Genomic DNA, 11677 nt, shown 5'->3' on the forward strand with positions numbered 1-11677 from the left:
AGTGACACGCAACGAAGTTTGATACCTACACTGCATGTACCATGCCCTCCAGATGGCGTTATTGAGACGGATTTTATCTCTCCACTGAAGTTTCAAGCCTTTAAAATTTTTCCATTTTGGTGAAACCAGCTTCCCACTGAAACAGAACAGAAAGAAAAACATTCTGATTTCAGTTTTTTCTTGCTCCTCTCTTCAAGATAAGTAGCGCCCTCCTAAAATTGCCAAACTGCCAACAGAAGAGAAAGTACAACAAGCCATGCTTGGCCAGCGACAAACAGGTTTTGCTGTATGCTCTCTACGTATATGCTTTGGCCAAGGCTTACCACCCTAGGTGCCAGAGAGGAGTCCACCTTTCAGGCCTCCTTCAGATTCTGCTGACAACTGTGACCACGAGTCTACGCTACATAGGGGTCACAAGTATCTCAAGCAGGACTGCTACTCATTTTACCCAAAGGCCACCTTCTCCTTGCCAGCATTCGGCCTTCTTGAATGCCAGCCTATGAGCTTCCATTAGCGGAGAATAAGATTGCTCAAAATTAAGCTCAAACCCTGGCCTACAGCTTTTTGCAGGGTTGGCTGAGTTTTAGTTTTGCCTGGCTTGGATCTTGACAAGGAGCTGGATGAAGTCAATGCAAATTCATTTCTGCTGTTCCTTCTGATTCTCCAGGCTGGTAACATGGGAAAGGAAGAACAAAACACCAACTCTGGCCTAAGAAGAACTGTCACCCACCAGTTCTGCAAGGGATCACCAACAGACTAGAAACAGTAACTCGCCTTCAAGGAAAGGGGAGGGTGGAAAGAGGCACAGCTTATGTGTGAACAATCTTCCGGGGATAGGGAAGAAAAAAAAGGGAGAAACAGAGACTCCAATAAACACTGTATAAACACCAGCTACCCAACCCTTAAAACACACCTTTATGAATCATTAATCTTAGGTTACTGACAGAGCAGAGGAAGTAGGAAATACCGGTAATCTAGTAAATCTTACATCACGGATTAAAACATAGGTATTGCACCTGTCCCAGGGTCCTTCCTCATTTTTACAGTTTTATAGTCATACATCTTCCTACTTGATGCTGTTTGTGTGTCTTCAGCACAACACAAGCGGATCAACAGTACAAACCACAAAGAATATGACAACGCACCAAAAGGCAAAAGGTTCCTCTTGAAACATCGCAGGCGTCAGGCCAACGTTATGAGACTTGCTTCTGTAGTGAAGAGCATGCGAACAGGGGACACGAATACCACTGCTGCTGAATACTTTGCCCCCTCAGAGAAAAAGACCAAGTACCTGGTCAGCCAGGAGTGACCTCTACCACGAGTCGCAATAACACCACACAGAGATGTACTAGCCCTGGGGCCCTCCGTACTTGATATCCCACAGTCAGTAGAAAGGCACTCAAAGAGCAGAGTATTTTTTCTTTGAAGTGCCCGTTTTAAACTTAAGCCCTAAAACCACAGCGAGACAAGAAAGCACATTGCCCAGAAGCACCAGGGGCTTCACTGAGCCAGCCCATGGCCATGCCGAGGGAGGTTCACAGCTCGAGAACTGCTCATTCCCAGCCTCGTACTCAGTCTAGGAAACCTCCTCACCGCTTCTTTTTAAGGAAAATTTGCAACACTATATACACAAGTAGAAAGTCTTCGCAGCCTACACAAAAGACCCTAAAATGCCAGAGCTACGCTTCCTTCAGCTGTTTGGCTCACGGCTCCTACTCTTCTCCCTTGCTAGCACCACAACGGCTGTTACCACTTGGGTATTCCCACAGCTGCTACAGCAGCGCAGGAGCAAAAGCCAGGCCTCAGCCAAGCTGACAGGGAAAGAAAAACCAGCTAGCTTTCTTTTAATTTCACCACTACTGTGCATTGCCAGTTGTAGTAGCAGGTTAAATCACTGTCAGGCGAGCTGTTGCCCAAGGGCAGAAAGTTTTTTTTTTTTTTTTTACTCCTTTATCCTCTTAAAAAATAAATTGCTATGCTTTTGTATGCACGTGGAAGCAGGCGCAGAGGCCAGATAAAGCACGCTAAAAGGATGAGGGCAATTCCCCAGCAAGAGAGTAGACAAGTAACCAGCTCGCGAGGGCTGTGTTAACCACGGCCCCCAGCTACCCCTCTGGGGGTAGCCTGAACCCTCTAGGGTTTTACTGCCCCTCTCCTCATGCCAAAAGGGTTGATGCAACTTTTGGGACTCTGGTGCTTGAGAAGCAAGAAAGCACAAACGGAATTTGGTACATGAAATGGGCCAGCGCTGGCTTCCCCACGGCAGGGAAGGCTGGCTGCAGTGGGCAGCTTCACAGGCTAGGAGTAATAGAAAACAACGTGATCTGTCAGCAAGGAGCAGGAAAAATAGTTATCAGTTTGTTCATGTTATTCGCTTTAGCTGGGCTCTAAGACACTCTGTACAACATGTGCTCACTGAAGTCTTTAGGAAAGCCCCTGTTACCTCATGTTTTTGTTTTTGCTTTTTTTTTTGCTGGAGCACTCGCATGCCACCCTTTGAAATATGCCTCCCCAAGCCCCATTTCTGAGTTTCAAGACCTTTCCAGTTGAGGGAAGCATCTGCAAGTTTTTTACTCCTCCTTTCGTTTAATGGTCTCCCCATCTCTGCGAGCTATCTCATCACCTTCACTGCCTTCACCGTGCAGCTCTGTCATAAACTCATTGTATATCTTGGCTTACCATTATTTCTAAACCCAGATTAACACACACCTTTTCCTGTCTCTCATATGCACGTTAGCAGTTCAGAGAGAGAGAAAGAGGAGATTAATACGCTGATGCATCACTCTAAACATTGATACAGTGCCTACATGCCGTTGACTAAGCAATGTCAACTTAATGTTCATCTCTTGATCGCTCTGTATGACTGGATAGTCTGCCAAAGCAACAGCACTCTATTACTTAGTTAATCTTCATTCAAAATAACAAGAACACCTGCTTTTTCTACAGAAAACCTCAAAGGAACTATAATTATTTCTTGTATGCTCCTAGTAGCCAATTAAAACTGGAATTAAAATACAAATAGTTTAAAACATTTTCTATTACATTCTCACAAAATACTAAACAAAAAATAGTGAATCAAAAGAAGGAAGTGATTAAGAACCTATTCTTAAAATAATTATTATTTTTAGTTCCCATGGGAGCAAAGCACAAGTCCAACTTGAGGTCATAAGTGAAACGGCTTTATCCTCAGTGGAGACAAACCAGCATGAAGCTGAGAACAATATTTAGATCCTACTCCAAATTCCACCAATGTCAACAGTCATTACTTTGAACCGCGCTGTAACTGAGAGCAGCTGCCTAACTCAAACTCATCTTCACGTTTTAAAGCAGCAAAACAAGAAAACCCACAGCGACCCACTGCCTGCTGCCCCTGCCAGCTCCCTGGCCCCCAAGGCCACCGCTGCTCCTACAAGGAACGCAGAGCAACCTGCCAACCAAGCAGCGAGCTGCAAGGTACCCGTCAGTGTGAAACGTGAGGGCACACATGGATGGCCCGCGGCGCCAGCTGGGACAGCCCCATCCACGCGGGCGCTGCTGTGCCAGCCAGTGGCGTGAGCGGGCGGGTGCTGGTGCTGCACGAAGGCTGCTCGCAGAGCAGGAGCGTGGAGGGAAGGCAGCTGGGATCTCGGTTGAGGTCTGCAGGTGTCCTCGCTGCCGGCAGCCCGGGCGGCACTGCCCGTACACGCAATGCCGGAGGAATATGCAACTTTCTCATCTTCATCGCTATCAAATGTAGCTCAAATTGAAGTGATGAAAACCACGGGGTGAGTAATATGCAATAAATTCCAGGAGTTTAGTTCAGTCTCCCATGGAGAAATCGCCACTTCCTGAAACCAAATGACCCCGAGTGGTTTGAGCTTAGCAAGCCAACTAAGAAAGCGTCAGCTGAACAGCTGACGGAGCTGGAAATCCCCTCGCGTCCCAGGGCCCCTCCGCGCTCGGGAGGAGTCACAGCATTTCCAAAGAGAGAAGCCGCAGACAAACCCGGCTGCCACCTCCTGCGCTGCAGCTTTCACCTACGAGTCCCACATACGCCAAGAGAGGCTGGATTTCATTCCCAAGCTTTTCGACACACAATACTTCTTCCCAGCTCAGGAACCACCTCAGGCAACCGAGATCCGAGCAGGCAGATATGCAGCACGGATCTGTCATAGTAACAGAACTGTCTTTATTTTTAAAATTCCAGTAAAAGTAGCTGTATTTTAAAAGCAATTAAAAACCTTCAAACACTACGGTATTTGTAGTAAAGTACAAGAAACAGATGTCCACTGTGAGGTTGTGACCTGGTTCCCTTAAACACAAGTACATTTGATTTTTAAAATATTTTTCTTTAATAGTCTGAAATGTAATTAGAGAAGGCGTGCATTCTAATATGTAACAAAACAGATTTTTGCCCTGGCAACTTTCATTTTTATTCAAAGTTTTGCCTTCATGAAAATAAAACAAAATGCTGAGATTCTCAAAATCCAAAATAAAACATTTCCGGAAGAAGGAGGTATTTGCATGGCTTTAAACATTTTGGACCGTTCACAGAATCACAGTACAGTTGGGGTTGGAAAGGAACCTCTGGAGATCACCGGGTCCAAGCCCTGCTCCAGCAGGGCCAGCCTGAGCTGGCTGCTCAGCCCCAGCTCCAGCTGGGGTTGGAGCATCTCCACGGCCTCCCCGGGCAGCCTGTGCCCGTGTTCAGCTGCCCTCACAATAAAGAAGTTTTTTCTTACGCTCAGAAGAATTTCCTGTGTTTCAGTTTGTGCCCGTTGCCTCTCGTCCCACCACTGGGCACCACTGAGAAGAGCCTGGCCCCGTCTTCCTGACACCCTCCCACCAGATATTTATACACATTGGCAAGATCCCCCTGAGCCTTCTCGTCTTCAGGCTGAACGGTCCCAGCTCTCTCAGCCTCTCCTCGTACAAGAGATGCTCCAGACTCTTAATCATCTATTTCTGTTTGCTCTAAGAGCTAGTAAAGTGCAGGCAGCTGGGATTTAATCATCTTATTTTTAACTAAAACATCCCGAGAATCATAAAACACCAATCTACAAACTAGGTAATATTTTAATTGCACCTACACAGGCATTTCTAAACACTGTTAGCTCCAACTACATTGTAACACCCTTCTACCTTCTCACCCTTGGGAACAGTACCTATGGAGGGTTGTTCTCTCCTCATCTTTACAGATTTTTTACAAACACATGTTAGAGATGCCTTCCACCGACGATTCGCAATGAACACAATTTAAAGGCCACGGCTAACAGACACTGCCTGCAAGAGCAGTTAATGAATGATCTTGCAGGATATTTTAGCGATTCTTTTGACCCAGCAGGGACAATGCAAAGGGTTGACCTTCTTCCTTACCAGGTATGGGGCACGTGAGACAGCCACCCACCCCTGTTAAGATGCAGTAGCTCCCTGTAATTAGAGCACTGAAACAATTCAATCCAACTCCACTGAAGTCAATGGAAAAAAACTCCTGACACCAGTGGAAGCAGGATCCAGCTCTGATATAAGATGACTCACAACAGAAGAATCCCCTGTTCTCCTCTCTCAGATCAGAGGATTTTAAAATGGACTTCGGACAACATAAACCCATGTGATACCATCACCCTCTGGATTAGGACAGAAAAGGACATTTATCTGTGTGCAAACCCAGAAGAGGTTTTTGGTTTCTTTTTTAATTACTAACTGGTAAATCATTATTTTAAGAAACATTGGTTTCTAAAGAGAATACTGAAGGGGCAGAGGAGAAGGAAAGTTTTTTAAACGTTAAGATAAGTACTTCCCAAACAGGACTAAATTGCAGGAGGCAGGTTTGGACAGCTTATATAAGCTCCATTAAATCTGAATAAGTGTTGATTAAATGAAAACTATGTAATATAGTACAATAGAACATACTTTTTTTTTTTTTTAAATACAGCTCAAATGCTTTATTAAGTTGTTTCTGCTTCAACTTGCAGTTCCCCAGCCTTAATCAGCCTCAGAAATGATCAAAACAGTAGCATACCATTATGTTTCATAATTTTTTCTAATAGAAGACAGTAGGAAAGACTGTTCCACTTTGCCTTAAACAACAGTCTGAAAAATCCCCTTCCCCCATTCAGAAAAAAATTCAGCTCATTCTCCACACCACGGCACATGAATGCTGCCGAGCAAGGACTTTCAGCTGGAAGCCGTCCGGCAACTGTAGTGACCTGAACGCCCTGCAAAACAAGAGGTCTCTCAAGCACCCTGGGAGGGAAGAAGGGCACTGCCCAATCCCCCATTTAAAAATTAGGAAATAAGCAGTGAGGCTGGTTTATACACCCATGGCTACAAAGCAGGCAACAGACAGAGCTGGGCATGGGACCCAGCTTTCCCGACATGCTTCCATACTCTGCGTGGAGAAGCCTCATTTTCACCCTCTTATCTTTCACTTATTTTGCTACACAAGGACAAGGGAAATCTCGGGCTAGAGTTGGCTTTCTAGCTCAGGAGAAGTTATTTTTTCCTTTTGCGCTCTCACAGCACCTGGCCTAGATCTATCATAAATGGAATTTAAACACAAACCTCTGAGCTCTGAGGCTCAGATTCCACAGGCCTGACCCTGCTGCCCAAATATATATTCCCAGCAAACGCAGCAAAGATACCTTGAAAAGTAGCTTCTACAGACTTGCAGGAGCCCCTCCTCATACAGGCCATAGGGGTCTCACGTACTGTAGCTCTAAGCAAACTAATTATTTTGTTTTCAGACCTAAATTTTGTACATTTGGTTACAGGAACAACCTACAGAAGTGTACTTTATGTTTTGTTTGTTTTACAAATTCCCACTGCCCTTGTGCTAAAAGCCTTCTTTTTCACTTTGTCAGCTCCAGCCTTAATGCCCACTTCTGCAAGTTTTTTCTGATTCCCTCCTGTATATGATCATTCAGTCTTCATTTATGAAGCAGACTGCAGAGATTCTAAGATTTTTTTGCAGGTGTTGGTAATAAGGGTCTTATAATTTAAGCAATAGAAAAAAATTCTAATTTGATATTAAAGTAGCTAACTATATTAGCCTTTTCAGCAACAAAGAAAATGAACTTTTTGGCTTCTCCCCAGCATTTTTTGTAAAGGAGTGGTTTTAGTTTGTTTTTTAATCTCCAATCTGTTTTGCTGGGGAGCTGGGCCTGTCAGCTCAGCTCTCTAAGAGCCAAAACTAACAATATTTCCCCAAACAAAGGTTCATTCAGAGAATCAGATTATACGCATTGTGTGCCGGAGCAGAGAGGCAGGCAAGTGAAACAAAAACATTCCTACGTTGAGTCAACGCATGTAGGACTCGTGAGGAGGCCACGCTTTCGCACTGATGCTTGTTACTACTCCTAATTACAAAGCCAATCCTAGCCACAGTCCTAGGAAGCCAAACCCAGACAGTGCTCATTTGAAAAGCGAGTGTTAGGGCAGCTCGTTTTCTCGAGGTTACCCAGTTCATCCTCCTACCTGAAGTCTTCCCATGGCAGCAGATTCAGGCTGTGGAGGGATGCTACGTTGCCCACACTCCACAGATGACGGTAGAGAGCTTCGTGCTGAGGTTACAACAAACATGCTGTGAAACAACCAAACCGCCCCACTGTTCGATTCCTCTCCTTTTAAAATAATGCTTCAATCTTGAAGACAGAGATACTAAAATGGACAAGCATTTTTCCCCTATTGTGTGAACACATTAAAAAAAAGTTTAAAGAAAACAAAAAAAAATAAAACAAAACAAAGCTACCCATTGGCAAACTGGATTTGTAACACCTGCCAAGAACGTGCTATCCAAACTGTTTTCACCCAGGAAGGCTGAGGCATGCACCTCCTAAAAAGAAGCAGGAAAGAAAAAAAAAAAAAAAAAAAAAAAAAAAAAAGGTCAGTTATACTACAAAACCAAACATTCCTGCCCCAACGAACGCACTATAAACTTCCTGCTGAACAAGCAAGATGCCTTTGCTGGAAAAAGTTTTAAACTGTAGATTTAGCCAAACATAACACAGGCAATAGCTGATGCACAAAGAGCAATGCTGGGAGACAGCTGGGAAGGACCATTGGAGAAATGCTCAGGAGAGAAGCAGGTTTCAGGCGAGTTATGAAAGGGTGAAAAGAGCACTGAAACAGCATGGAATGAAGGGGAAAATAAAGAGCAGTATAAACATCAAGGAGACTCGGAGGCTACAGCGTCCTTCAACCAGCGTCTGTTTAAAGACTCAGAATATTCTGAGTTTCTCTTTTCCAGTCTGAAATCAAGGGATATTTCTAAAAACATTCCTGCTTTTCAGACATTTGTCCAATATTGACTCACTTTACCACAAAACTAAAACAGCAAGAAAGCTGAAGAGGCTTCGCAGGGATTGTCACTCCAATTCGCAAGGATTGTCACTCCTAACGTTTCGTCAGGACGATGAGAAACAGGCCTCCCTGTCACCATCCCTCGCTGCTAACTCCTGGGCAAGACCTCTCCTCTCTCCTTGCTGTACACAAGTTTCCCCATCTGCAAAACAGTCACATACTTTATAAACTTTAACTTCTAAAATGTCATATACTTTTTAACTGCTAAGTATCAAGACTTTCTTTAAAGAGCTATCGGATACCCTCATGAAAAGAGATCAGTCGCTGACACACAGAACTTGCAAAATGCTTTGAGATGGGGGGAAGCACCGTTGTTTCATCTAACCGAACTGAGCCGGCGAGGGAGAGCGCAGCTGATCGTACCCACACCACAGCCCACGTGCTGGGAATGACCCTGCGCCTGCACACCCAACAATTTAACTATGGTTATTCAAATTTCTAAAAATAACGTAAGCAGGAAATGCTACCAAGGAGAAGAACGCAGGTAGGTTTCAGCAGGGGTTAGACTTGCATACTTCAGTTCACACCTTCCCTAGCTCTCCTACACTGTATATATTTAACTCCTACTTTATACAGTGGAATCCAAATCCCAGCTGGAACTGAACGCTAATGCATTTTTAATACTGAATTGGCATTAAATCCTACATAAAAGGAACAGTGTAGTAGCACATACAAACACTGAAAAAGGTAGGAAGCATCTGATTTTATACTGCAGGTTTCTCTGCACATTCTCATGGTGAAAAGCTTTGATGACAGGATCACACACAAGTTCTGCCACATCCTAAGCCTCAGTGCACAGGGAGATGGTACCCAGCACATCTTGAAATGTTCAGCACTCTCCTTGCTGGCCCCTCATGCTGTTTACTGCTCAGTACTCATAGCTCGATTTATAGATTATTATTTAGGATTAACAAATTCCTCTTGGGCTTTTCTACAATGCTTCCACCCTCATTTTGCAGATGGGAAACTGAGGCATAGACCTATTAATATTTCATTATCCACTTCTCAGATCTGGCCAACATGAGACTACATGCCTGTGTTTGCCTGCAAATCTGCATCCTCCAGTTCCCTTTCCTGATCTCTCGCCACCCCGTGCTGAACTCCAGTTGACACCCCGACCAGCTCTGCAGTCCTGCTTCAACTAGCCGCTACTTCCAGCTTCTCGGAAAATTATAACCTGACCAAGTTTAAAAACAGCTTCACGGGACAGGGCACTCCACTGGCACATGGGCCACCGCTCTCCAAATATCAAGGCCCTGTTCCAAACCTCAGGGTAATGTGACTTTTGAAAAATCACTGGAATTTCTTTCTTTCTTTTTTTAGTATGGGAAACACATTTGCCTCAGCTTTATGACTGGAACAAACTGAACCGCTCTGACCAAGTTTTCATCCAAAAAACATAGGCTCAGACACATGAAATTTCAGATCAAGCAGTTAAACAAACAAAAGTACAGTTACACAGTAGGAATTTGTGGGTAACTTAAGAACAGGAGGTGTTACCAGTGTTGCCTATAATAATTACTGGGCAAGAGGGTGGAAAGTCAATTCCTTTTAATGTTTTCTGTGGCGTAGCTTAATGCCTCATGTTTTAAATAACTCACCCTTGTAACAAAAAGAGCCTGTTATCTCTGTATTTAAAGCAGTATGTACGAAACCAGCTCCCAGAATGCCAGACAGCTGTTCTCAGCCTGCAAGCTGCAGGCCAAGCAGCTGAAGTCAATTTACTCGAGACGCAAAGCTCAAATGCAGCCCCCTCTCCAGCTCCCTTTCTCTCCGGCGCTGGGACTGCACACAAGGGTTAGTCTAGCTCAGGCAGCGTCGTGTCCTGGACCAGAATGACCAGAAAATGAGTATCCAGCATCATTCACATAAAAGTCAAAACCATTTTAACACAACAGGCCTGAGAATTTCCAACGTAGAGAACATATTCTCTATGCTTTGTATGAAAGGAGCAAAAGACAAATCAGCTTTAGCATCCCGCGTGACTTTGTAACATGCTATGGGTCACCACTACTATACTGTGATCAGCAGCAGTGATGGGTGTGGTGAGTACCAGATTTTCTTTGCTGCATCATCTTCACCAATAGCTTTATTTTCATCTCCATCTCTCATGCACGCCTCCCTTTTAGAAAACAGCCACTGTACTTGGAGCACCCTTTCTTCTCCTCTCTGTCACTTCCTTCTCTTCACCTCTCACCTCCCTGCTACTCAAGTAAGATTTAAAAGATCTTAGTGAAGCAAAGGAAGCATTTGTATATCTAACAATGTTGTCGCTGGCGTAGTAAGAATATTACAATTAGTTCTACTGTGATCTTTTCTTACAGTTCCTTTACAGGAACAGTTTTCCTACTCGTATCAAGTGTTATGATGATGACCATCTTGTTGCCTTGGTAAACATATCAGCAAAGCAATTCATGTTAGATAGTAAACTTTGCTTTCCGTTGTCTTCGAAGCGTGTTCTGCATCCCATCATGCATGATGAAAAGTTTCATTTTCAGAACAGCTTCAGCATAAAGGAAGTGATCCTGCTCGCTATTTTCATGGTCTTTCGAAATTTTCCGCTTCTTCCTAAAACTTGATTTTTGTCACCGGCTTTCGCTCGGACTCTTCAGGATCAGAATATACATCACAAAGAGCTGTTTTCAGATACAGACAATCAGGAACTGATTGCTGCTGTCCAGCGCTCCTTCCTTCCATTTCAAAGGACAGCTGCCACCAAGCACCCTCTTGTACAGAGCCATGAATGCATCAGGATCACTTTGCACATTAAGGCATTAGCCTAGATTAATAAATTTATCAATATGTGATAACCTGGGACTGGGTTTTAAGCACCTAAATTGTGGTTCAGAGACTTTTCCCGCGCAGAGCTCTTGAGAAACCCAAACAAACCATAATCAGCAGGGCAGATCAGTACAGCGCACAGACCAACAGGAACTGAGAGCTGTTTACCGCACTCAACAGGCGGAGAAACCTGAAACCAGCCCTTCTGTGACAGAGGATAATGTAACATTCTCCGCACAACATTGCAAGCCTATAAATACACTGTAAGACTTCAGGGATCTTATTCTGAAAGTGACTTAAGCGTTTTAAAAAGAGCAGAGACGCTCCCCACCTCTTGCCTTCTGGAACAAAGCTTTCATACCATCTGTCTGCAACCCACTCCCTGCAGCATGAAAAACCCCAGACTTATTACCAAATTCAGTCATTAAAGACTCGAGACTTCAACAGAATGTACAGATTTTTGAGAGTTTACATAAAAGCTAAAGCAGAAACTGCACAAAAAATACCAGTAGAATAAAGGCACAGTTATGTTACTACTAAGGCTACTGAAAGATCA

The 11677-nt window shown here is 44.1% G+C and overlaps 1 protein-coding gene across 3 annotated transcripts in view; it reads right to left on the minus strand.

Annotated features, from left to right (window-relative positions):
- MLXIP (MLX interacting protein) overlaps positions 1–11677 on the minus strand; it is a 52188-nt gene that overhangs the window by 23444 nt on the left and 17067 nt on the right. For all 3 annotated transcript variants that reach the window (XR_003252325.1, XM_026058763.1, XM_026058764.1), the window contains exon 2: positions 30–136. Coding sequence is in view for 2 of the 3 variants with exons in the window: in XM_026058763.1 (XP_025914548.1) it covers positions 30–136 (107 nt within the window). In the remaining variant the exon portion in view is untranslated. The remainder of the gene's footprint in view (positions 1–29; positions 137–11677) is intronic.

Source organism: Apteryx rowi, unplaced genomic scaffold, assembly GCF_003343035.1.
Source record: "Apteryx rowi isolate R43461 unplaced genomic scaffold, aptRow1 scaffold_15, whole genome shotgun sequence".
NCBI lineage: Eukaryota > Metazoa > Chordata > Aves > Apterygiformes > Apterygidae > Apteryx > Apteryx rowi.